This window comes from Polypterus senegalus, chromosome 8, assembly GCF_016835505.1.
Source record: "Polypterus senegalus isolate Bchr_013 chromosome 8, ASM1683550v1, whole genome shotgun sequence".
Taxonomy (NCBI): domain Eukaryota; kingdom Metazoa; phylum Chordata; class Cladistia; order Polypteriformes; family Polypteridae; genus Polypterus; species Polypterus senegalus.
In genome coordinates this window covers 138,992,170-139,017,779 of record NC_053161.1, presented here as the reverse complement: position 1 = coordinate 139,017,779, position 25,610 = coordinate 138,992,170, and the positions used below count along the sequence as shown (strand labels likewise).

At 37.7% G+C, this 25,610-nt stretch overlaps 1 protein-coding gene across 1 annotated transcript in view; it reads right to left on the bottom strand.

Annotated features, from left to right (window-relative positions):
* Window positions 1-9,098: 9,098 nt before the first annotated feature.
* The window catches only part of LOC120534597 (solute carrier family 41 member 2-like), a 75,887-nt gene continuing 59,375 nt past the window's right edge, over window positions 9,099-25,610 (bottom strand). Inside the window, exons 7-9 of the mRNA XM_039762186.1 lie at window positions 19,945-20,092; window positions 10,037-10,092; window positions 9,099-9,250 (exon numbers count right to left, since the gene is read on the bottom strand). Of these exons, the coding sequence (XP_039618120.1) occupies window positions 9,099-9,250; window positions 10,037-10,092; window positions 19,945-20,092 (356 nt within the window). The remainder of the gene's footprint in view (window positions 9,251-10,036; window positions 10,093-19,944; window positions 20,093-25,610) is intronic.

Genomic DNA, 25,610 nt, shown 5'->3' with positions numbered 1-25,610 from the left:
AACCCCCTTTTGGAAGTTTAATAAAGTCAAGTATTGGACTTTTTGGACACACACACACATATATATATATATACACACATATATATACATATATATATATATACATACATATACACATATATACATATTTTGGTAGATAGGGGGCGCTCTCGCTCCCTTGGACCCCTGTCCATGACTCCAGACACCAGGTAAAAGTCCAATACTTGACTTTATTAAACTTCCACAGTGTACAAAGCACACTATCCACCACAATACTAATACTACAATAAATCAATCATCCAGCTCCCAGACGCGTTGCCACCCTTCCACCCAGCTCAGCTCTCCGTCTGGGAGCTCCCACAGTCCTTTATATTCCCCTGACCCGAAGTGTTCTCAATCCCCAGTCCATGTGATTCTCAATCACTTCGGGTCAGGTAAAGTTCTTTCTTCAACCCCGGAAGCCCGCTGCTCTTCTATGATGAACTTCCGGGTCATAGGGCATGAAGAATCTTCGGTCCTCCTGCAGCTCCCTCTTGTGGCCCCTATGGCATCCAGCAGGACGGTGCATATAAACTCCATTGTCCATGATGCCTTGCTCGTCTTCTGGGGACCTCCATGCTGCAAGGAGGACTCCACCTTGTGGTTAGGTATTGGCGGGATAAACACCGCCATCCTCCACTGAAATATTATATATATATATATATATATATATATATATATATATATATATATATATATATATATATATATATATATATATGCCAGCAACACTCATGACAATGACAAAACAATTACATTGACAATCATGTTACGTTATTATTAAAATCTTTCCTACTTCTTTAACACACTATTTCTCCGCCAAAAGCGAGGGTATTTTGCTAGTTAATAATATAATTATATTAATATATCGATTATATATCCTTAACAATTGTGCATTGTAACATTTTTCTAATTATTGGAAAAAGATAACGTGTAGCTTCAAATTATGATATAGAAAATACATTTTGTTTCTGTTTACCTAGCTTAAAGATCTAATCTGAAATCATTGATGCATCTTGTAAAGCTCCCTTACTTTTATCCTGCACGAAGTACTTTAAAATTGCAGTTATAATTCCACATGTAGCTCAAATACCAAAATACAGCAATTTCTTGTAGGTAAGGTTTTCAAACCCAAGTTTTACTTATTAAACTGTTATTTTAATTTAACCCAAATGCTCATGGCATGTTAAAAAGATCAAAGTAAGCTAGACTGCCAGTTTAATAAAATATTACATTATTAAGTCACAGTGTCTTTTTTTTTTCTTGGTATGAACAAGCATCATTTAAAAAATAAACCCTGATGGTTTAATGGCTTTTGCAAGATGAAGCAGACAAATAAAGGGAAAAAACACACAATACGCAATAAAAACTGAATTTGAAGACAGTGCTGTTTCCAAAACAGTTTTAATGACAATAACTTAAACCTAATTATGGCAAAAATGTATCTGATTGACAGTATTAAATTAGTACAAGTCCATCTGGAATACAACCTTTAGAAACCTTAAGTTTGTAAATAATGGTCACTTTTAATTACTCCATACTTTCTAGCATTATACAACACAATAGCACTCTTGCAGAATTTCAACCTGATCCATTCTCATTTCACGGTCTATTTTCATTTTCTTGTTATACTTGTTTTCTGCAAACATTTTACAAATGATCATTTTTCATTATTCTTCAACTCTAACAACAAATTTCCAATACAATGGAAAAAATTAACTATTTTCTTTAAGGTCTGCATAGTCAAAATATAAACCAAACAAAGAGTTACTCTGTTGGATGCTGCAACACATGATGTTGTTAATCTCTGGACGACTTCTGAATTACGGCTTACTATTTTTGACGAGTCTATTAGTTATGGTACCAGTAAAAAATGACAAGTTATTTTCTGCTGTAAAGCCAAATAGCATGACATGAAATGATAAAAAAAAACAAAACTAATGTTTAATAGTTCTGGGATAAACAGCAGTAACTCATGGATCAGAGTAAACCTGGACAAAATCCAGCTTGTCTGGGGCTTGCAGGTTATTATAGTTGATTCATCCCTGATTTTGCAAATAGGGCTGCTCCTCTTTCAGATCTTACGAGAGGCAGGAAAAACCGGCCTGGTATCTGGTCGGAAAATTGTGAACATTCCTTCTGTGATTTGAAAACTGCTATGTCTTCTTATCCGTTTTTGCAAAACCCTGACTTCTCTAAAAATTTTGTCCTACAGACGGACGCTAGTGCATCCAGTGTAGGCGCTGTCCTGTCTCAGGTTTTTGATGGTGAAGAGCACCCTATATTCCATTCATCTCTATTGCCCTTTTAAACTAATTAATTTAGGTATGTTTACAAGCTTTAAGTTTTACTCTGTTGGCCATGCTCTCTTCCTTAGGGGTGGGGGTTAATTTGTTTTCATCATTTTTTTTTTTTTTGTAAAAATTGATCAATTTGTATGGAATGATTACAATAAAATTAATAAATAAAAAAAAAAGAAGAGCACCCTATCACATTTTAAGTTGGAAATTACTTGTGGGAGCGCAATTATTCAACAATTGAGAAGGAGTGTTTGGCAATTAAATGGGCTGTATTTATGGGGTCGTAGGTTTACACCTTGGTAACTAATCATGCTCTCCTTCAATGGCTATACTGACAGAAAGATACAAACTCCTATCTCCCGAGATAGTTCTTGAGCTTGCAACCGTATAATTTAGTGTCTGTCATCGTCCCGGTTCTGTGCACATCAATGCAGATGTCCTTTTGTGCCTGTCCGAGCCCAATTTTGAGGGTTGCTTGATTCACAAAGATATGAACAAAGCTGAGGGATGGGGTGTCAACATGCTGAACGCCGCCCCGCTGAAAACCCTTCTTAAACAGTGATTCAATGGGAAACAAACAGTTTTTCATCTTGTCTTTGCTGGATCAGCTGCAAGCCTGCTGCTGCCGTGACACGTGATCTGCATCTCACGTGGGTCTTCGAACATTTAAAAGTCTGCACCGCATCTGTCCTTTAGTCTCACTGCCTTGTCTCTCTCTTTACCCCCAAAACCCCCCGACATCCTCTGCTCCAGTTGGGGTTCCTGCTCCCGAGCCACACCCCTTTGAAGAGGAAGATTTTGTGTTCTTTAGATCAAGAGACGGAGCTGTGGCGACCGGTTTGAGACTGAGCCCGGATTGCATCTGAAAGAGACTTGTGTTTGTTCTGGCAGTACTTGAATAAAGTTTCTCTCTTTGTAAACCCCTGTGTGCATCTGTGCAACTTTGTGACCCAAGCGTGACAATATACAAGAGTAAATAGTGTGATAGAAAAATCTACCTCAAAATGCATGGTAAAGCGGGTGTTTAAGAAGCAGAATCCTTCCCTTGCTAATGACAATACAAGCTAAATATTCAAACATATAAACAGGCATAGGCAGAATAGGTCCTGGAAGCACAAAATTAATCAGTAAAATACTGCAATATTCCATAGCATATGCGGATTAACAGAATGTCTAAATTAGTTCTTTAATATTTAAGTGTTAGGTTATGTCATTTAAGATTTTAAAGTAAATTCAAATTAAGCTCAAATATTGACATTTAATCTGACATTCCTACTTTGAAGTAACTTTGTTGAAATTTTTGATCATTGTGTATTGTTTCAACTTGGTTTACAAAACAAATGACCCTAACTTCAAGAAGAAAGACCTAAAGTCTGATTTTATCTCAGTCACTAAATAAGAAAGGAGTCAAAGAAACAGCAGTTTAGCTTGAATTAGCTTGGGGTCATTCCATGTCAAAGCAACCGATTTTCTAGAAATCCCACCCACTTGGGTCTCAAAAAATTCAGAGAAAAATATATCAGTTGTACTGATGTTATCCCGGAGACACATTCTAAAATAATTTTCACGTAAGGTCAACACTTTCCAAGATACAACCAGTTTTGTATGGAGACTATATCTCAAAAATTAAGATGCCTAGGCAGGCTCAAATTTTGCACACTGGTAACTTCATAGGTATAATACACAACAAAATCAAAATGTTTGGTTCAGATGACACCACTTGGTAAGAGCAGACCTTCAAAAATGGAAAAAATCTATTTCTTTGCTTTGTTTAGCTGGCTTCCAGTAAGCATACTTTTAACTGATACAGCTTACTGAAATTTTGTGTATGTTTCAGTACCTACACAGGGATTTTCAATGGGTTATAAACAAACAAAAACTGCATCAGGGTCTGACCAGCAGACCTCACATATGGGGAAAAAATTATTTTGGGTCTAATTTTCAAACCAGATTAATGCACTATGGGAATGTCCAGACAGTTTTAAATGATATTTCTTGTATCCTACATGGTCCCTTCTTTCTCAAAAAACAAGTCTTACTTTTCTTGTGTTAATCTTTATTTTTATGTTCCATTCTAAACATGGATTAAATTCACCATTTGTTAGTAATGGTAATCATCAAGTTCTAGGATTCATGGAAAAAAAAATAAATCGGCAAAGGAACAATAAGCACAATACATGAAAAACAACTAATTGAATTATCATTAAATACAACACTAGTTATAATGAAATGTTAACATCATGGTATTGCAGCTGCAAGAATGTGACCCATTTCAGTTCTGTTTCAATCGAAGTGTACAGTGTAGGGCATCTTTGTCTTTAAGATCAAGGTGGTACTGCCTCCCACTGACCGTTGTAGGTGCACTAAGCAGTGCAATTACATACTGTTATGGTACCCAACAAATATCTTCTCTAGGTGGCCATTGGAAAGAGATAGTTTGGATTCACTAAGTATATCAGGATGTTTGATTCCTCTTCACTCTTGTCACAAATCACACCAACCCAACATTTTCCATCATACATGCACCCAACATAGCCTCCAACAGGACAATGGTCTACTGTGAGGGACACATCTGATCCATCTGTGATCATGACAGGGCAGAATCTCAGCTGCTGCTTCAGTAGTGAATATTCGGACAGTCAATTACTGTCTTCACCAGATTCCTGGCTAACTGAGTTTGCCATCTTCTGTAGGGATGTAACAGTAGTATTCTAGAGTACCAGGTCATGGCCATTGAGAATTACATTCGCTGTTTAGCAATATGAGAGAGGGCATCATCATTTGATATGGAAAAATGTTTGACATTTTTGATAATTTACTGATTGAAAAATCAATGATTACCATTATTGACACATGACGCATTCAGCCTATGTTTAGGATGGAAAATAAACATGAAAATAAGAAAACTAAGGTTTGTATTTTGTGAAAGAAGGAACAATGTAGAATAAATGAAAAATATTTTTTAAATTATCTGCACATTCTCATATGCCGTTAGGCTGCTCTGAAAATGAAATCCAAAAAGATTGGATTGTTTTCCTCTGATTTCTTGCCTTGAACCTGATGGTGTCGGGTTTGGCTCTGACATAATACCATTATTCAACCATGAATGAATGGCTAGATGAAAAACATTACTTTATTAAAAAAATTAAATATTGTTATTGGCGGATAGTTTTTTTTGCAACTCTGCCATTGGACTAATTCCAGAATAGCTATTGTAACATTTTTTACTGACTGTCTTGAGGAGAATATCTATTCATCTTAATGTCTGAATGATTGAACTGAATGTACCAGAAAAGTTTAAATAAACATGTCACTTTAAGAAATAAATTTTTAAGTGCATTTTGTAATACATACAAATTATTACTGTATATACAAATTAATAATAGTGTGCAACACTAAGTAGTGCTCATGGGGTAATGTAATTTGAAAAGTTTTACTCATACAACTACTATTTTTAGAAGGAACATTTTCACTGGCACCTTAAACCTACTCCTATATGTTATCTCATCAACTGGAAGAACAACCCTCAATCATCCTTTTTCCTAGAAGTTCATATACCTTTTCAAATCTTAACATTAAATATTTAAACAATATACAGTAATTATATAATTAAAATTTCTTGACAAATTAATCATTTGAACTCTGTCAACATATGGGTGAGTTGGAGGTGTTACACATTAAACCTATTCATTTTGAAGAGGCTCAACTCTGAAGAGGGGAGCTAAGGCCTGTTTAAATGTAATATTTTCAAATAATTCGGAGATAATCCAGAATAGTGATATTTCTGCATTAATAACACAGCCCCATCAGAAGATATGCATTTTCCATCCTGGCTTGAGCTTTTCTTAGTTGAGGGCTTTCACCACATTCCAGCAAACAGGTACTGAGGAGGACTGATTAAATTTTGAAAAAGAAATCAAGACAGTCCACGTGTTCCTTTCATTTTGTGGAAAATAGCCAAAAGTATGATTCTCGTGTTTCAAAGAGGCATTGAATCCTGGTGCGGAAATAACAAGTATATATGTAGAAAATAATTATCAATTGTTTGCCAGACTCATCTCAGCCACATGGTGGTTAGTGCTGCTACCACATATACAATGAGTGTGTGTAGGCTGCTTGTTTTGTCAGTGTTAATATGTTTTTTCTTTTTTTTTTTATCTCAAAGTCATTCGATTCTAAACTTGAGGTTTTACCATATCAGTTTAGGCAGTTCATAGCCTATAGATTTTCCAGAGCAGTAGGTGGTTGCAAATTTCACAAATTATTAGCAAAAGATGGTAAGATATTAGTAAATAAATAAGTTAACGCTTACATTATAGACATTTACCTTTATTTATTTACTTACTTCCTAAAGCCTAAAGTCACAAGTAGTGTGCAGAGGGCATGCTCAAAACTGTGTGTAATGCCACGAAAAGTGCCTGCTGACACTTTAGTATGCAAGCAATGGTATGTGCATTCTGTTCGGCGTAGAAGGGAGCTGAGTTTACCTCTGTTACAATGCGTCTATGTGAAAACAGCAGTATCAGATGCAGGGGTGGGGTGTGTTTGGACTCGTGAACGCGGCTGAGATAATAAAACGGATCGAACTCACGACCTTTTGCTTCCCAGTCGCCGGCTGATTCTATTGCGCTACTGAGGCAATCATAATAAATGGGTGCCAATGTCGCATGTTAAGGTGGCTTTTTGTTTCTGCAGTTATATTTTTGAATAAAAGCGCAATTGTTGTGTTAGATTTGTAGCTTTTGTAAAAGCATTTGTGTGATACTTCAGGCTTCATACATTATATAGTTTATGCCTACATTTTGTCATCTACTACTAGAATATAAAAAACGTTTCTGTTTAAACAATCTGTTTACACAGATTACTGTAGAAACGGAACAGACATGAAATGTGTGTGTTCCAAACAACAATCTATTATTACCACTCTAAAACTCCACTTCACTCCCAGAAAATCATTCAAGGTATGATCTGGGAGAAGTTTGTGCACGTTCTAAGTCGGTGGGGGGATGGAATAGCCGGCTGCTTTGCAGCCTGATTTTTATCAGCACATTTAGATGACAAAAGACACTGGTGGAGAGCTGTGAACGATTTTAAGAAGCGATTTAAGGTGGGACAGATTTACGAGTTTTTTCGTAGGCTCTGGTAATTCTAGTGTTAAACTATACACTGTCCATTTAATTACAATTGTAAAGTAACATTTAAAAAAAGAAACTGAAAATAAACAAGAAAAAGTTTATAAATGAGTACTTAATTTTCAGACAAAATACAAAACCAATAATTCTACAAACACAAAATATGAACAAGCTAGGAAACAACACAAAGACAGAAAAATACAAAAAGAATAAAAGATGAACTAACACTCTACAGAGACTCTAACATACACTCTAAGATGCAAAGAGACAAACCCCAAACTAAAAAAACCAAGAGTGGAAAATAAAAGAGTGAAAAAAAAACTAAATCAAAAATAAAACCAGACTAAATCCAAACCACTGGGACTAAACAAAACATGGCAGAGGCTCTAAAGCTTAGAGGGGACATCATTGGTGGAGCTGAGCTAAATCATGCTCAATTCCACTAAATGTAGAAACTGTAAAAATACAATGGGCTACATTGAAAATCATACTTCTTATAATAAATATTTCTTATAAGAAAGGATGAACAGCAGGAATTACAAGCATTAGGAAAAGTAAACAATTTTCTCACAGCATTAGTAATGAGATAAAAAAATACTGAAGAAATTTCAGCTCTATAATGAATATAAGATAAATAACACATGTCCTGACTGTACCTTGTATGAATTTGAGATTATGAGACAAAGGGGAAATAAGGAATGCCAAAACAGGATGGGTTTTATTAATGGATGGGTGATGGGAGATGAACTTCATCGACCTTTGCAGGAAGCAAAGAAGCTACTAGGCTTTCTTGGCCATGGAACTAGTGTCGATGGACCAAACAAGGTTCTCCGCCAGGTGAACACCAAGGAATTTGGTGCTCTTGATGATATCAATGTTTGAGCCATCAATAAACAGCAGAGAGTGATTACTTCTAGTTCTTCTAAAGTCAACAACAATTTCCTTTGTTTTATCTATGTTTAGAGACAGGTTATTGGTATTGCTCCAGTCCGTTAACCATTGCACCTCCTCTCGGTATGCTGACTCATTGTTCTTGCTGAAGAGGCTCACCACAGTTGTGTCATCAGCAAACTTGATGATGTGGTTCAAGCTGTGCATTGCTGCATAGTTGTGTGTCAGTAAACAGCAATGGACAAAGCACACAGCCCTGTGGAGACCCAGTGCTCAGTGTGGTGATGCTAGAGATGTTATTTTCAATCCTGATTGACTGAGGTCTCTCAGTCAGGAAATCTAGGATACATTTGCAGAGGGAGGTGTTCAGGCCCAGCAGGCTTAGCTTTCCAGTGAGGTGCTGATGACTGACAGTATTAAATGCTGAACTAAAGCCTATGAACAGCATTCAAACATAAGAGTCCTTCTTGTCCAGCTGAATAAGAGCCAGATGGAGGGTGGTGACTATTCAGCGGTAGGCAGCAGGATCTTGATGTGCATGATGACAAGCCTCTTGAAACACTTCATGATAATGGGTGAGTGCAATGCAATGAGAGTTATTGAGGCAGAACATTGAGGACTAAGTTGGGACAGTGGTAGTAGTCTTGAAGCGTGTTGGAACAGTGTCATTGCTCACAGAGATGTTGAAGATGTCGGTGAGAACATCTGCCATTTAATCCGCACATTCTCTAAACACTTTGCCAATAATACTGTCTGGTCAAGCAGCCTTCCGTGGGTTGACTCTGCGTAGGGTTCTCCCAGTGTCAGCCGTGGTCAGACACAGTATTCGGTCATTGGGAGGAAGGGTAATCTTCCTCTCCACCACGTCGTTCTGTATCTCAAGCCATGCACTGAAGTTGGTCAATGCATCTGGAAGGGAGACATCACTATTATAGGCCAGTGGTGTTGTCCTATAGTTGACGATAGCCTTGATGCCTTGCCACATGTGCCATACATCACCACTGTTCTGGAAGTGGCTGCGGATTCTCTGGGCATGCACACTTTGCTACTCTGATGACCTGGGACAGTTTGGCCCTCACTATTCTCAGAGCTGCCTTGTCACCTCCTCTGAAAGCAGAACCTCTGCAGCAATCCACGGCTTCTGGTTGGGGCATGTGGTGATGAACTTGTGGACAGTGACATCATCAATGCATTTGCTAATGTAGCTGGTCATTGAGGTCATGTACTACTCCAAATTAGTGCAGTTGCCATTGGTTTTGGTCTCTCTGAACATGTCCCAATCAGTGTGCTCAAAACAATCTTGAAGAGCAGAGAAGGCTCCTGCTGGTGAGGTTTTCATCTGCCTCAGAACTGGTTTACGTAGCCAATTAGGTAATCATGACAAAGACAAACATGGTATATAATCACAGTTATTGACTTAAATCTGCCCATTTATTCTTTCTGGGATTAATTGCTGTTTGTACATTTGATGATGGCTAGATACTTGTCGCCAAAAGTAACAGATCATTGTTGGGTACATTTAAGTGTTTCTCAACAGTGGTTGTGGCAAGTTGCATTCCCTACATTGGAAATATTTCTTTTCACTGGGCATTATTACAAATTACTAAAATGTAGAACACCAGTCACTAGTCAACCAAGTCTCACAGGAGCTATAAATTGTCAGTTTGTCTTTGTCTCTCCAGTTCTGTCTCCCACCTTCCCTTCCTCCCTCCAATCTTGCATCTATTGTAAATCTTTGAAATGAAGGTTCACTTGTTTTAAATAGACAAGGGTCATTAATAACACAATGATTTCTATCCCTTTTAAAGATTAACATACAGATATAAAAATAACTAATTTATCTACATTTTTTTATAAATAAATAAATGTCACCAATCAAAAAAGTATAGCCTAATTGTGAGAACCACAATTAAATATTAGTTTGAAATAGATACCAGTAACAATGGGAGATTGAGTGACTCATGAACAAGACAAAATACATGATAAAAAAAACAATCTTACAAAAATGTAATATATTTCTGTGAAAACAATGTTATAAAAATAAAAAGTGTTCTCTTAAAATTTGAAACATTTGCTAACTTTTTAGGCTTCTGTCTCACATTAGAACTGCTGCCTCGTCAGTCTCAACTTTGTTTCTTTCATAAAAATAAAAAATACAGATTATCTGAAAAAAAGCAAGTGCCCCAACTTAAATGCACAAAAAATTGAAATAGTAAATCCTCTGAAATACTTTTCTAGCCAATGTCCCTTTGGAGAAGGGCACCAACAGGCTAGTAGCTGTGGTAGTGCTACAGAAATTCTATATAATTTTGGTAATGGAATTAAAACATTTAAATAAATCTAATCACCATAACTAGACAATATGTAATAAAACATATAGTATTTAAAAAACTAACTATATACATTCAATGTAATTACACAAAGGTTGGATCTGGAGGTGGAAAGTACACCAAATGAGAAAAACATTGGTGGTCTGCAAGAGTAACTAGTGTACTCAGAAAGACAGTGCAATTAAAAGGGCTTTTGAGTAATTAAAAATTGAATTTAAAAAACTGTTGGGATGTAATAGCAGGCCAAGTTAATGGAGGTTATTCTTAAATTGTAAAACACCCCTAAGTTCAAAGGTAGAATATAATGTGAAATTTTGAATTATGTATTACAAGGTTCCCTGTGATAGACTGGCACCCTGTCCAGGTCCTGCATTGTGTATCTGCTGGGATAGGCTCCAGCAGACTCTCCCTACAACCCTGTTCAGAGCTATGCAGGTTCTAAAATGACTGATTGACTGATATTACAAGGTGAACACATATTTACAAAGGGGAATGATGATGAGGTTATCTGTGGGATGAAAAGCATCTAATCTTTTTACATGGACATTATTACTCTGTCAAAAAGTATGGAGAAACCATACTAAATTAATTAGAAGACTGTAGGGTGTGAGGTGCAAAGATGGAAAGAATTTATATCTTTCAGCAGGAACAAACGGAGACTGGAGTTAGCATAACTGAAGTGCTTGTATTAAAAAGGTAGTCAAGCAATATGGATGCCAGGTGTGACTTTAAAATCCTTTCTTCAAAAATGACACTGGGGCATAGACGAAAGGTGACCAAAGTTAAACTTTTCACAAATGCTAGGGACTTCATACAAGATACTAAACAATATAGTACAAAGTAACACTTTGGAGACAGCTGCATCTTCACTTAATATTCTGGAAATACTCTATGATGAACAAACTAGCCTTTTTCTTATCTGCCTTATGTCCTAGAGGACTTGCCTCAAATTAAAGGGAACTCAACTAATAAAATAAACACTTGTCTAAGGGTATGGATGACTGAGTGAAAATGGACAAGGAATTTTAATGTTGTTAGAGAGCAGATTGCTCAATTAAAAAATATAAAAACATTTTAAAATAGAGCTTGTGAATGGATAGTAAATTTCTCATCAAACCGATTTGCAGAGTCATTTTTGTGGAAAGAGTAATTAATTTACCTGACAGTTTTTGAACATAGTATTCTTATCTACAGCTGAATGAGCAAAGCAAATCTTGCCAAGACTATACAGAACATGGTAAATCAACTTTACTCCATAGCAGGTTTTGAAATGAAATAAATTCTGATTATTGTGGTTTATAGCTCATGTGTCTAATAAATGTTTATGTCCAATAAGAGGCTGAAGCAGAAAAGATAGAATGTGCTGAGAATATACTAAAAGAAATAGTCGCAGAAGAGGAAAAAATAAAATTAGACTAAAAAAGCATCTTTATAAATGATCCCATTCATTGGCATTTAAATAGTTTTTGTAGCTGCAATCAATGTGTTGGTGAAGAAAGATTCCCTGATCAAGACTTTGCCGATGATGCTGTGATTTTCATAGAGTCAATGGAGACTGTGATTGGGGCTCTCAAGTGAATGAGTGAAGAGTCTGAGTCTCCTTCATTTTCCTTCCCATTCAACTTTGCTCCTGCCCCTATTGCTGCCTACTCAGCAGCTCAGTACACCCTTGCGGACACCTTCTATGGCTACGTATGTTTGCTAAACTTTAAACAACATAATTTGTGAATTTCCCTTTGGGATTAATAAAGCATCTATCTATCTATCTATCTATCTATCTATCTATCTATCTATCTATCTATCTATCAATAAGACTAAAGAATTACAATGCAATTACCAGCTACAGTAAAGCTCACTTATATGTCCTGATTTGATTCAAGCTTAATATATCTTCATCTTCTTTTGACTGCTCCCATTACAGTGGATCATCTATTTCCTTATCTTCTTGTCCTCTGCATCTTGCTCTGTCACACCCACCTCCTGCATGTCCTCTCTCACCACACTGATAAACCTCCTCTTAGGCCATCCTCTTTTCCTCTTGCCCGGCAGCTCCATGCCTAGCATCCTTCTCCCAATATACCCAGCATCTCCCCTCTGCACATGTCCAAACCAATGCAATCTTGCATCTCTAGCTTTGTCTCCAAACCGTCCAACCTGAGCTGACCCTCTAATGTTCTCATTCCTAATCCTGTCCATCCTTGTCAAACCCAATGCAAATCTTAACGTCTTTAGCTCAGTCACCTCTAGGTCAGTCTCCTGTACTTTTTTCAGTGCCACCGTCTCCAACCCATATAACATAGCTGGTCTCACTACCATCTTGTAGACCTTCCCTTTCACTTGAGTTGGTACCCGTCTGTCACAAATCACTCCTGCCACTCATCTCCACCCACTCTACCCTGTCTGCACTCTCTTCTTCACCTCTCTTCCACACTCCCCATTACTCTGTACTTTTGATCCCAAGGTTTTAAACTCATCCACCTTTGCCAACTCTACTCCCTGCAACCTCACCATTCCTCTGACCTCCCTCTCATTCACATATATGTATTCTGTCTTGGTCCTTGTGACGATGTGGGTTCTGGCTCCACACTCCCTTTGATTTTTGGTAGCACTTGAACCCAACACCGTCGATAACGTAACCGAAAGTGAGCTAGTCAATGGAGGCAAATAAACAATTGAGCAAGGGGTGGTGCAAAAAGTGAATAGTGCTTTTATTTAAAACAGTCAACAAAACAGGTGTTCAAATAGTGCAGTTCTCAAAGTTCTTTAAATAAATAAATAATCCATTAAAAGAACATGGAGGTAAAACCAATAAATAGAAAAAACACTCTGTGGTCTAAGTTTATAACTACTGTAGTTTTACAGTTTTTTTGTAGTTTGACGTGTGCTTTGTGCTGACGTGTGCTTTGCAAACGCTAGAGTCTGTTGAGAGTTGTTGGTTTGTTCTGTGGTGTGAGATTTACATTAAAAAAATACATTTTGCTCTTAAAAACTTGGGTTTTGGTTGCCTCTAAGGAACCGTGTGGGAATTTTTAAAGCTTTTTCCCTTTAGAAGGGTTTTTTTTTTTGCTTTTTTCGCCCGCACAAGAGCAAAAGTAGCTGGGTGTTTGGAAGTGCGCTTGGAAAAGTTATTTGTACTTGTTCTTTTCTTGTTATCTGTATTTGAATTAGCATCGAGGCAGCAGGGTAGAAAGCAGCAGTAACAGATATCGGCATTTGTAAATAAATAACCGCGTCGTCGTAACAGCGATTCCTTAGTTTAAAGGAAAAGAAAAAAGGCCGCGGCTGACTTCAAAGCAGTAAAAGGTGGAAACTCAGTAGTGCGAGGTAAGCGGCCTGCGTTAAGACACCGATCAGGCACAAGTAGGAGCAAATAAGGTAGTAAAGTTTTATTTATTTGTTTTATTTTAGATTAAACAGTCCTTAGCGGTCCAGAGGCAGAACAGTTAAGTGGGCGACAGCGTATTGGTTCATTAATACGGGGAATACAAAACAGTGAAGAGCTTATAAGTAAGAAGAGCGCAAAGCTAGAAGAGACAGAGAAAAGTAAAGTTAACCTCATAGAAAGGCAAATAGCAGGCAGCTGAGAGGGAGAACAGTACAGGAGCTTAAGGGGAAAAGGTGTAAAATATCTGTAGCAGATCTTAGTGTTACCATTTAAGTTAAGGAGCAGCTGAAAGAAGAAGAAATTTAATTTTAAGAAGAAAAAAAAATATATAGTTAAGGCAGCTTAGTAATCCCAAATCAAATTTTAATAATGAGGCCAGTGCAATGCAAGTCCTGTTGGATGTTGGACTTTTAGATGATGGTTTGGAAGAGCCAGTTGTCTATGAGGGCTACATCTGCAAGAGATGCCAGCTGATCCAGCACCTCGAGCTCAGGGTCGCTGAACTGGAGGAGGAGTTGGCTGACCTGCTGTAATAGAGAATTGGCGGACTTGGCCCAGGTGTCCTTTAGAGAGATAGTGTGCACCCCTAAGGTGGCGCAGGAGGAGATTCCAGACCAGACAGGTAGGAATAGGTGGGTCACGGTCAAGGCGTAAGGTAAAGGGTGCACACTGTCCGGCATCAACCCCAGAATTAGAAGTGTCTAACGTTATCATGTCCTGGCGCTGGACGGTGACTCTGATAATTCTGAGGTGGTAGGCAGGGTTGAGGAGCCGCAACGGGCCACCTCAAAACCAGTTCCCAAAAAGAGAGAGGTAGTGATAGTTGGGGACTCAATCATTAGGGGGATTGAAGCGCAGGTGTGCTCCAGAGAGAGAGAGTCTCAGACGGTGTGTTGCCTTCCGGGAGCACAGGTGGGAGACCTCCTGGAAGGGTGGATAGGCTCTTGGCCAGAGCGGGTGGATCCAGTTGTCATTGTCCACGTTGGAACAAATGACATACATAAGGGTAGTCTGTCAGTTCTGCGATCCAAATTCAAAGAGTTAGGTACCAAGCTGAGGAGCAGAACTGACAAGGTAGTCTTCTCCGAAGTTCTGCCTGTGCCACGCCAGTCCAGGTAAGATTGAGGAGATTAGAAGGCTTAACGCTGGCTCAAATCTTGGTGCAGGGTAGAAGGGTATAGGTTTATGGGGCATTGGGACTCCTTTTGGAACAGATGGGACCTGTTCCGCCGGACGGGTTACATCTGAACCGGAGGGGCACCAATGTATTGGGGAGGCGTATGTGTAGGCTAGTCGAGGATTGTTTAAACTAGGGAATGGGAGGCAGGGAGTTTAGGACAGGCCAGATTTAGATCTATACATGGAAGAACAAACAATGGTGTAGAAATAAAAATGCATAGTAATGTAAATTTTAAGCAAACACGTAAAGATAGAAGGATTAACACATTAAAAATAGCTTGCCTTAATGCTAGAAGTATCAAAAATAAGGTAAGTGAGTTGGAGTTGTATGTAGCAGAGCACAATTATGATATTATAGCAATAACGGAAACCTGGCTAAATAACAAAGATGGGGATGAGTGTAACATAGAGGGATACACATTTTTAGGAAGGATAGACAGAACAGAAAAGGAGGTGGGGTTGCTGTTTATGCCAAACAGGAATTAAATGTAAGTCATCTTCAGTTGGATGATGAGCCCCATCTTAGTGAGGACATGTGGCTTCGCCTGGAAAATATTAGGGAAAAGGTCTCATTTTAGGAGTGTGTTATAGACCACCCAATTCAGACAGTAATTTCAACACACATCTTTTAGTAATATCAAAAGGCAAGTTTACAGGGGATATTATAGTCATGGGGACTTTAATTATCCAAATATTAACTGGGATAACCTTACAGATGGAGGAGCACAAGAGCAGGAGTTTTAGAAGTAATCAGCGACTGTTTTTAACACAGCATGTTAAAGCACCAACAAGGGGTGAAGCCTATCTGGATTTAGTATTCTGTAATAATCAGGATAGAATTGAGGGTGTAGAGGTGATTGAACCACTAGGGTCAAGTGACCATAATGTAATACAATTCTCAGTATTTTGTAAGAGTACAGATGCAAAGACTAAAATTGTTAAGTTGAACTTTAGTAGGGCTAATTTTGAGCAGATGCGACAAAGTCTAAGTAGGATAGACTGGGATAAGCTTTTAAATGTGGAGACAGTCGAGGAGCAGTGGAACAGGTTTAAAATGTTTTACATGTAATGCAGGACAGATACATACCTAAATTTGGAAGTAATAGGAAACTAAAAAACTCCACGATGGATTAATAAAGATTTAAAAAGAAGTTGCAAAGGAAAAACTGCTGTATAAGGCATATAAGACTAATGACTGCAAAGAGAACCGTAGCGTATGAGAAATGAGGGCAACCATTAAGAAGGATATCAGAGAGGCTAAAAGACAGTTGGAGAGGAATATAGCAGATAAGGAAAGAAGACCCCAAGAGATTCTTTCAGTATTTTAGTAGTAAAAGAACAGTTAAGGAGGAGGTCAAGTTCATCAGGAATAGTAAAGGGAATTAAAAGATACAGACAATGAAATAGCAGATGCCCTAAACTTACATTTTTCTGAGGTGTTTACAAGTGAGCAAGTGGATAACCTGCCAGAGGTAAACACAACTACTAAGGAGGTACTGAGGGATTTGGAAATTGTAGAGGGAGAAGTGCTGCTCAGATTAAATAAGATGAAATCAAACAAATCACCAGGCCCAGATAATATTTATCCTCGTGTTCTTAAGGAGGCTAGTGAGTACATATATAAACCCTTGACACATATTTTTAGGAAGTCACTGTGCACTGGAGAGATTCCAAAGGACTGGAAAATGGCAAATATCATCCCATTATATAAAAAGGGTGACAGGGCAGATCCAAGCAACTATAGGCCAGTAAGCTTAACAAGCATCACAGGAAAATTAATGGAAGGAATTATTAAGGATAAGATTGAGCAACACATGACAAGGACAGGAGTTATTCTGAACAGTCAGCATGGGTTCAGAAGGGGAGGTCGTGTTTTACTAACATGTTGGAATTCTATGAGGAGGCAACAAAAGGATACGATCAAAGTGGAGCTTATGATATTATTTATCTGGACTTTCAGAAAGCATTTGATAAGGTGCCACATGAGAGGTTGGGCATCAAGTTAAAAGAAGTGGGAATTCAGGGTGATGTTTTTAGATGGGTGCAGAATTGGCTCAGACACAGGAAGCAGAGGGTGATGGTGCGAGGAACCTCATCAGAACTGGCGATGTTAAGAGTGGTGTTCCACAGGGGTCAGTGCTAGGGCCGCTGCTATTTTTAATATATATAAATGATTTAGATAGGAATATAAGTAACAAGCTGGTTAAGTTTGCAGATGATACCAAGATAGGTGGATTAGCAGATAATTTGGAATCCGTTATATCATTACAGAAGGACTTGGATAGCATACAGGCTTGGGCAGATTTGTGGCAGATGAAATTTAATGTCAGTAAATGTAAAGTATTACACATAGGAAGTAAAAATATTAGGTTTGAATACACAATGGGCGGTCGGAAAATCGAGAGTACACCTTATGAGAAGGATTTAGGAGTCATAGTGGACTCCAAGCTATCAACTTCCAAACAGTGTTCAGAAGCCATTAAGAAGGCTAACAGAATGTTAGGTTATATAGCACGATCTGTGGAGTACAAGTCCAAGGAGGTTATGCTCAACCTTTATAATGCACTGGTGAGGCCTCATCTTGAGTACTGTGTGCAGTTTTGGTCTCCAGGCTACAAAAAGGACATAGCAGCACTTGAAAAGGTCCAGAGAAGAGCGACTAGGCTGATTCCAGGTCTACAGGGGTTGAATTATGAGGAAAGATTAAAAGAGCTGAGCCTTTACAGTTTAAGCAAAAGAAGATTAAGAGGTGACATGATTGAAGTGTTTAAAATTATGAAGGGAATTAGTACAGTGGATCGAGACTTGTATTTTAAAATGAGCTCATCAAGAACACGGGACACAGTTGGAAACTTGTTAAGGGTAAATTTCGCACAAACATTAGGAAGTTTTTCTTTACACAAAGAACGATAGACACTTGGAATAAGCTACCAAGTAGTGTGGTAGACAGTAAGACGTTAGGGACTTTCAAAACTCGACTTGATGTTTTCTTGGAGGAAGCAAGTGGATAAAGGACTGGCGAGCTTTGTTGGGCTGAATGGCCTGTTCTCGTCTAGATTGTTCTAATTCTAATTCTAAAAAAAACACAATCCTTAAAAACTAGAGGTTAAAATCTTCTCATGGAAGCAGTCTTAAAAACAACAAACAAGCACGGTGCTTCTTTTCTGTTAGCGTCTCACCTGCTTATCCCATTTGGGCTTGGCAGCAGGCAAGACACTCTCTGCAGCTGCCCTCCTCTACACACTCGAGACTGGAGACCTCCCGATCCCTGGCTTCGGTTTGGCTCTCATCCCAGTCCCCGAGACTTGATTACCCCAATGGCCAGGACGCACACATTGGGGACTCCACCACCAAGCCTCCCGACTTCCGCTGCCTTTCCGCGCCTTCTGCGCTCATCGCTTTCACCAGGTCACTCCCGCTACATGGTCGCCAGCGGAGCAACATCCACTCAAACACCCGGTGACGGCCTTACACCCAGCTTCCTCACAGCTGCCCTCGAAGCGATCAGCCACCACACGCACGCACCGCCTGCTTCCTCGCTCCCTGTAACCTCCGTCCTCTTTTCCTTTCTTTCCTATTTTCTTTTTTCCATTTTTCCCACCCTCATAACCGACTTGCGCTTCTTTTTAAATGACGAGGGCCACAGCAGCTGCAGCATTAGCCATGGGACAATCACGAATGTGGGCAGTTCCTCACCTGTGCACTTGGTGAGAAACGCCCACACCCTACGGATCGCCCCACGGCTCGCTATGGCCCAACGTTCCCTCGCTAAGCCGCGATCATTTATTTAAAACAAATGGCTTTTGCACAATGACCTGTGGACCCGCTACACCACAGTCCTACTGACCTTCTTTCCTCTACTCTCTAGAGCCTATCTCCATCTCTCCAGGGTCTCCTCAACCTGATCCCTACTCTCATTAGAGATAACAATGTCATGTGCAAACATTATGGTCCACAGGAATTCCTGTCTAATCTCCTCTGTTAACCTGTCCATCACCATTGCAAAAAAGAAAGGGCTCAGAGCCAATCCCTGATGTAATCCCACCTCAACCTTAACCGCACTCCCTACTTCCTCATACAATACCACAACTCCTCTCTAGGCACCATGTCAAATGCTTTCTCTAGGTCCACAAAGGTACACTGCAAATCCTTTTGGTCTTCTCTATACTTTTCCATCAACGGTCCAATTACTTCATTCTGTGTTTCATCAATTTTATTCCTCTGTAGTTACTACAGTTCTGCACATCATCCTTATTTATAAAAATCTATACCAGTACACTTACCAATTTGTTGCACTTCCTGGTTCACAATCTCCACATCATACAACCTTCTCTCTCTCTCTCTCTCATTTTCGTCATTCATCAACCTCTCAAAATACTCTTTCCATCTGTTCAGTGCACTCCCCTTGCTTGTGAGTATGTTTCCATCATTATCCTTTATCACCCTAATCTGCTGCTCATCTTTACCAGCTCTGTCTCTCTGTGTAGCTCAATGCATATTTGTTAAAAACAAGGTTTGGATTTTTTTTTCTCCCTAAATAATAAAAACCATCATTTAAAAACTGCATTTTGTGTTTACTTGTGTTATATTTGACTAATGGTTAAATGTGTTTGATGATCAGAAACATTTTGTGTGGCAAACATGCAAAAGAATAAGAAATCAGGAAGGGGGCAAATAGTTTTTCACACCACTGTATAATGAACACTCACCTGCTTATTATCATGGCTGTAATAACAGGCTGCCATCCAGAGTACAGTAGTGTACGACTTGCAGGGTGTTTTGATGAAATAATGATCCACAGCGGCGTCAAAGCCAAGAAGGCGGCACATACTAATGAAGAAATATAGGGGTATGGCACTAAAAAGACAAAAATGTAAACAGTAAAATAGGAAATTAGCAGACTGTCTTTGTGTATGTTTCTAATAAGGCATTTATGATCAGAAAGGACAGGTGGAAAACCAGACTCTATTGCTCCTTGGTGAGCAGTACTCCAACATCAGTACCATTCTTTTTACATACACATTCAAACACACCAAGTAATTCAGATATGAGAGAAGTATCATACTATGATGCTCTCTTGGGGCACTTTTAGCCTCAAGCTCATTCCTCCATGATGTACTAATTGTCTCTGGAGATCTTTTCTGCCCAATGCTATTAAGCAATTTGATGCTTTTTCCTGACATACTCTTTAAGTTCATTTTGAAATTTCCGCACAATACACATTTATTTATTTATTTAATTTATTGATTGACTGATTGGCTGTATTATTTGTCCTTTGAGTTAATATTCTTGTTTTTATGTTTCTGCTGCTGTGTACATCAAAATTTATCTTACCTAATCTAATCTAATGAAATGTTCAGTGAACCTAAAAAGTCCATTGAGGTATTGATTAAAATGTCTACATGCAGTAAAAATATTACACTGTAGTATTGCTGTTTAATTGACCCAGAGTCCATGGTTCAAAATCTTTCTGTGTCTGATTGGGTTTTCTTCCATGTAATTCAATTTTCCTTCCACATCTGGAAAGACATACATGCTCGATTACATGGTAACTCTAAACTCACCCCAGTCTGCGTGAGTGCAGGTGTGTGCATATGTATTCCCATGTAGACTCCACTTTCCTGACTTGTGCCCTGTGCTGTTGGAATAGGCTCTCTGCAACCTCCTGTGACAAAGAATGTGATTAAGTAGTTTTGAGAAAGCGAAGCGAGCAGGGGGCAAAACCCCCTAGTATAGTAAAAAATAATCAAATTAGTCTATGTAAAGTTTTGAATTTTAAGCAATATGGCAACCAAGATTATTTACAATAATTCTCAATTGGATTTTCCAGTAACATAACACTTCAGTAGTGTATAATAATATCATTGATAAGATACATAATATTATTTTTCCTTTTGTGATTATTATTAATTTATTCTCACTCCATACCTCCAGGTGAAAGACATAAGAATAAACTACTGGGGCTTTAAGAAACTATAATTTGTATTTAAAAAGCTACAAAAGTTTTGCTTTGCGTAAACTGCAAGGTGTATTTCTGCTTTTCTTCTAATATAATGTTTCATATTTTTGTTGCATGTAATTTTGATAAAGTTTAATGATAATGTAAGAAAAAATAAATGAAAAATGATGTATTTAGCCCTTATTAAACACATAATGAAATAATCATAATTATAAGCTACATATAAAATTAAAAGTGTAAGCATATTGACAAAGGTAGGAAAATTATTTTCTTTGAAATATCCAAAATACATTGATCATGCCAATTGTCCTTTTTATTGGCTGTTACCTTGCAACTGTTTGAGTTGTATTATTTAAACAGACTGCCAACACTTAGATCAGAATTCTGTCAAAATGTTTGTCCTTCCCTTTTGTTTTTGTGCATTGTCAAATTTTTGGTTGATTTCAGTTTGGATTTGTCCTGTTGCCCAATGTTTAATTTGAGCTGTGATTTTGAATTTTTTTTTCATTCACCTGTTGTTTTGGATGTTATCATTTACGGATATTTTTAGCTCTTATAATGGAATGGCTAGACAATTTACATTAATTCTCCTTTAAAGCACATTGCTAGTGACTGACATCTCCATGTTAATATAAGACCACCTTGCTCAAATGCAAATACACTTTAAAAGGACAGTTAGTTGTGAATACAGAAGAAGGGCTGAGTCACAGCCTCATGATGATAACATGAGTATATAGTTGCCTGACAAGAACACTAAAACTGTGCAAAACAATACAATTGGACCACAGAGATATCAAATTCGAGTACAGTAATGGCCTATAAATCTATCTTTCTATCTATCTATAAAAGACAACAAAGCTATGAGACAATATGGTGCTCTTGAAAAGCTATATAATTAAAATTATTCAATTATTCTTCAGAATCATTTAAATTGGAGAATCTGTTAGCATCGAATTTTAGTATAATTAACACATTTTATTTAAAAGCAACATTTAGAAAATTAATTAATGAGTATTATTGTTCTAATAATTTTCTTATCAGACTAACTCTGCTCAGTGTTGCGGTGTGCCAGAGTAGATTTTAGCAGGAAATACCAGACAGCATGAACAAGATTTACTTTTATTATTGTATCACTATTATTTGTAGGACAGTGGTATTGCCCTTTGCGTTGACATGGCAAACACAGTTTTTACTTACAATACAGCTGAAGGACTCGTTCTTTCACTGACACAGTTGCAGTTCAAGTGTCACTTCTCCTTACAGGGCCACTCTTTGAATTTTAATTTCTAGGTCTCACTTGATAAGACTGATGACTCACAGGCAAATGAAAGCCAAAGATGGCTCATTATAACACTGCTTAACCCATTTGGTCAGCTGACAAAGAGCTCAACCACTGCCAATCTTAATAGACAAAACTTTGCATCAATTAAAAAAACCAAAAGGTTGGGCTTAAGTATATCCAAGAAGCCAATGTCAACTTATCCACTCCTTCCTTCATTAACCATTTCAAGCAACAGCTCTCCGCCTGGCTTCAGCTTATGTGTGTGGCTGCAAAAAATGAGAATAACCCTTCTACTTTAGAAAGTAACCTAGTATTCTGTAGTCTGTAATATAATTGACTCATGACCTTTCTTTTTGCACTGTGAATAAATTTGACTTTACAACAGCTATAACAATAATGAAAATGTGACAGGTGTGTGAAACGTATAATAGAGTCAATAAATCCATTCCTTATGCTCATGCTTTGTACATTTTCCCTCCAACTCAACTCTGCACAGCTGAAACTATTTTGAGATATCCAGCCACATATTTGAGATCTCCACTTTATTTAAAACTTGCTTCAATGTTTACCTAGCACTGCCTGTGTGGAGTTTTGTTCACATACTCTCATTTTCTGTCACAACCCAAAGAAATGTAGGTTAGATTATCTGACGATTCAGAATTGGTCTCATGTGACTGTGAATGTGTGCAAGCATGGCTCACCTTTGAAAGATTGGCTCCTACCTGATGCCTACTGCAGCAGGGATAGGTCATCACTCATTGTGACCCTGTATTGGATAAGCCGGTTAGAACTGAATGGATGACTAGATTGAAATGAATCAATAACTGTAGTCATTGTCATGCCAGTTGTGAAAACCTGAAGCAACATGGCTGGACAACAGCAAAGATGCTAACCACCTGTCTTTTTCATCTCCTACCGAAGACTAGTCTTGCTTAAAGCAAGCAGGACAGCAAGCAATGATAAGATATAATTAGCAGCACAGCGGAAAATGTGTGTGTCTTTTTGACAAGTAAAATAAAAACACAACAGGTTTCCCAGGAGACTGATTTGGTAGGAAAATTAGAGAGTTAAACTCTTCTCGTAGTCAAGGTGTTTTACTAAAGTACTATTATATTCAACTGGAGCCAAAACACTTACATAGATAATCAAGTCAAGGTAAGAAAACTATGAATTGTAACCAGAATGCCAGAACCTTAATCACTAAACTGTGCTTCTCCACAGGTCAAATCCACAATTTTGGGCAAAGAGCTATTGATGTTACACTGGAATTTATCAGTGAATCATCTTGATGTGAATTGTGGTGTCTTTTGGAAAGTGGCACATAGCAACCAGGCAAGGTCCCTTAGCAACTCATTATCTGCATGCAGAGATTCTAAAACAGCATTTGATGCACTTAAAAAATAAATGAAAAAAAAAATATTCCTTAGGAAAGAAAAATAAATTAAACACATAATGAAAATTAAGCTTGAAAATTCAACTTTCAAAATAACAGAGTCTCATGAACAGAAAACAAAAATCTACCAGGCCAAAACAGGTTTCCAATTCTTGACAGCCAAGTCCATTACATTCAAAAAATTACTTCAAATCGTCTACTCCTTTATGGGGCCTATGTATAATACTATTAAAAAGACATTACTCTCTCCCATATCTCTTCTTCATTCAAATGCATGACAATACAAGTTAAAATGATTGCAACTCACTAATTGGTCACAAACTCATGCCGTCGAAGTTCAAATGTATCAAGCATTTTTCTTTCTGAACTAATTTCTTAATGGAATAAAAGTGACAATAACAGATTTTCCGTCCATTATCCAACCCACTATATCCTAACTACAGGGTCACGTGGGTCTGCTGAAGCCAATCCCAGCCAACACAGGGCGCAAGGCAGGAAACAAACCCCGGGCAGGGCGCCAAACCACGGGGTGAACATGCAAACTACACACAGGGAGGACCCAGGAAGCGAACTCAGGCCTCTTAACTATGAGGCAGCAGTGCTACCCACTGTGCCACCGTGCCGCCAATAACAGATTATTTTTTTCTTGAAAAAGTAGTGGGATTTTTCCATTTTATTAAGTTATACCATTTGGTTAGTATAAATAATAGGTGCAATTCCTGTGATCCAATGATGAATGTTTAAATACATATATACTGTAGATATAAAGAATTTAAAACTACTACATCATATATGAAATTTATTGTTGCTTATATTTCAAGGGTTTATGCATGTCCTCATTTAATAATAAAAGTAGCATTAGTTTGTCCAATTGATATTCAGGAAGAAAACAAGTTATTTGATTGGTTTTTTCAGGTATTTTGCCAACTAGTCAAAGTAATCTGTAGCTACCTGTGATGCTGGAAAGAATGATGAAAGCTATATAAGATTTTCTTAACTGGCACTTGTGTGTATATATATACAGTGTGTATATATATATGTGTATATATATATGTGTATATATATATATACAGTATATGTTTATATATACACACACACATTTATGTATATATAATGAAAGCTGTTATCTTTACAATGGTTGACAAACACGGAATATAACTTGAACACAACACGTCCTCCAAATACGAACCTGATTAAAAGAAACAATGATAATCAAATCCTTGATGACAGCAACACTCATAACAGTCACAAAACAATTACACTGACAATCAGGTTATGTTATTTTTAAAATGTTTCCTTTTCTTTTTCATAACTTCTTTAATACACTACTTCTCCGCTGCCAAGCACGGGTATTTTGCTAGTACAATATATAAAAGTATTATAACACAAGATCCTTAATTTGCAGATAACACAAAATTGTGCAGATTTGTTTATACCCTAAAGTCAGTGCAATCTTGGACTGATATGAGAAATATTGACTTTAATGTATCCATTAACTTAATCAGTTTTCAGAAAATCCAAACTAAATACAAGACAAGCCAAAGCCAATCTCCACACAGCATCAGGTACAGAGCATGCATCAGTTATGCGCAGAGAACCAGTCCATCATAAGGCAAACATTTAATATAAATAGATACAAAGCTATAATTACGGCAAGTAAAAATAGTAGGGGTCACTACATATTAGAGTATGTAGAAAGCACCAGTTATTAAAAGGTCAATGGTCACTGTCCAGAAAGTAT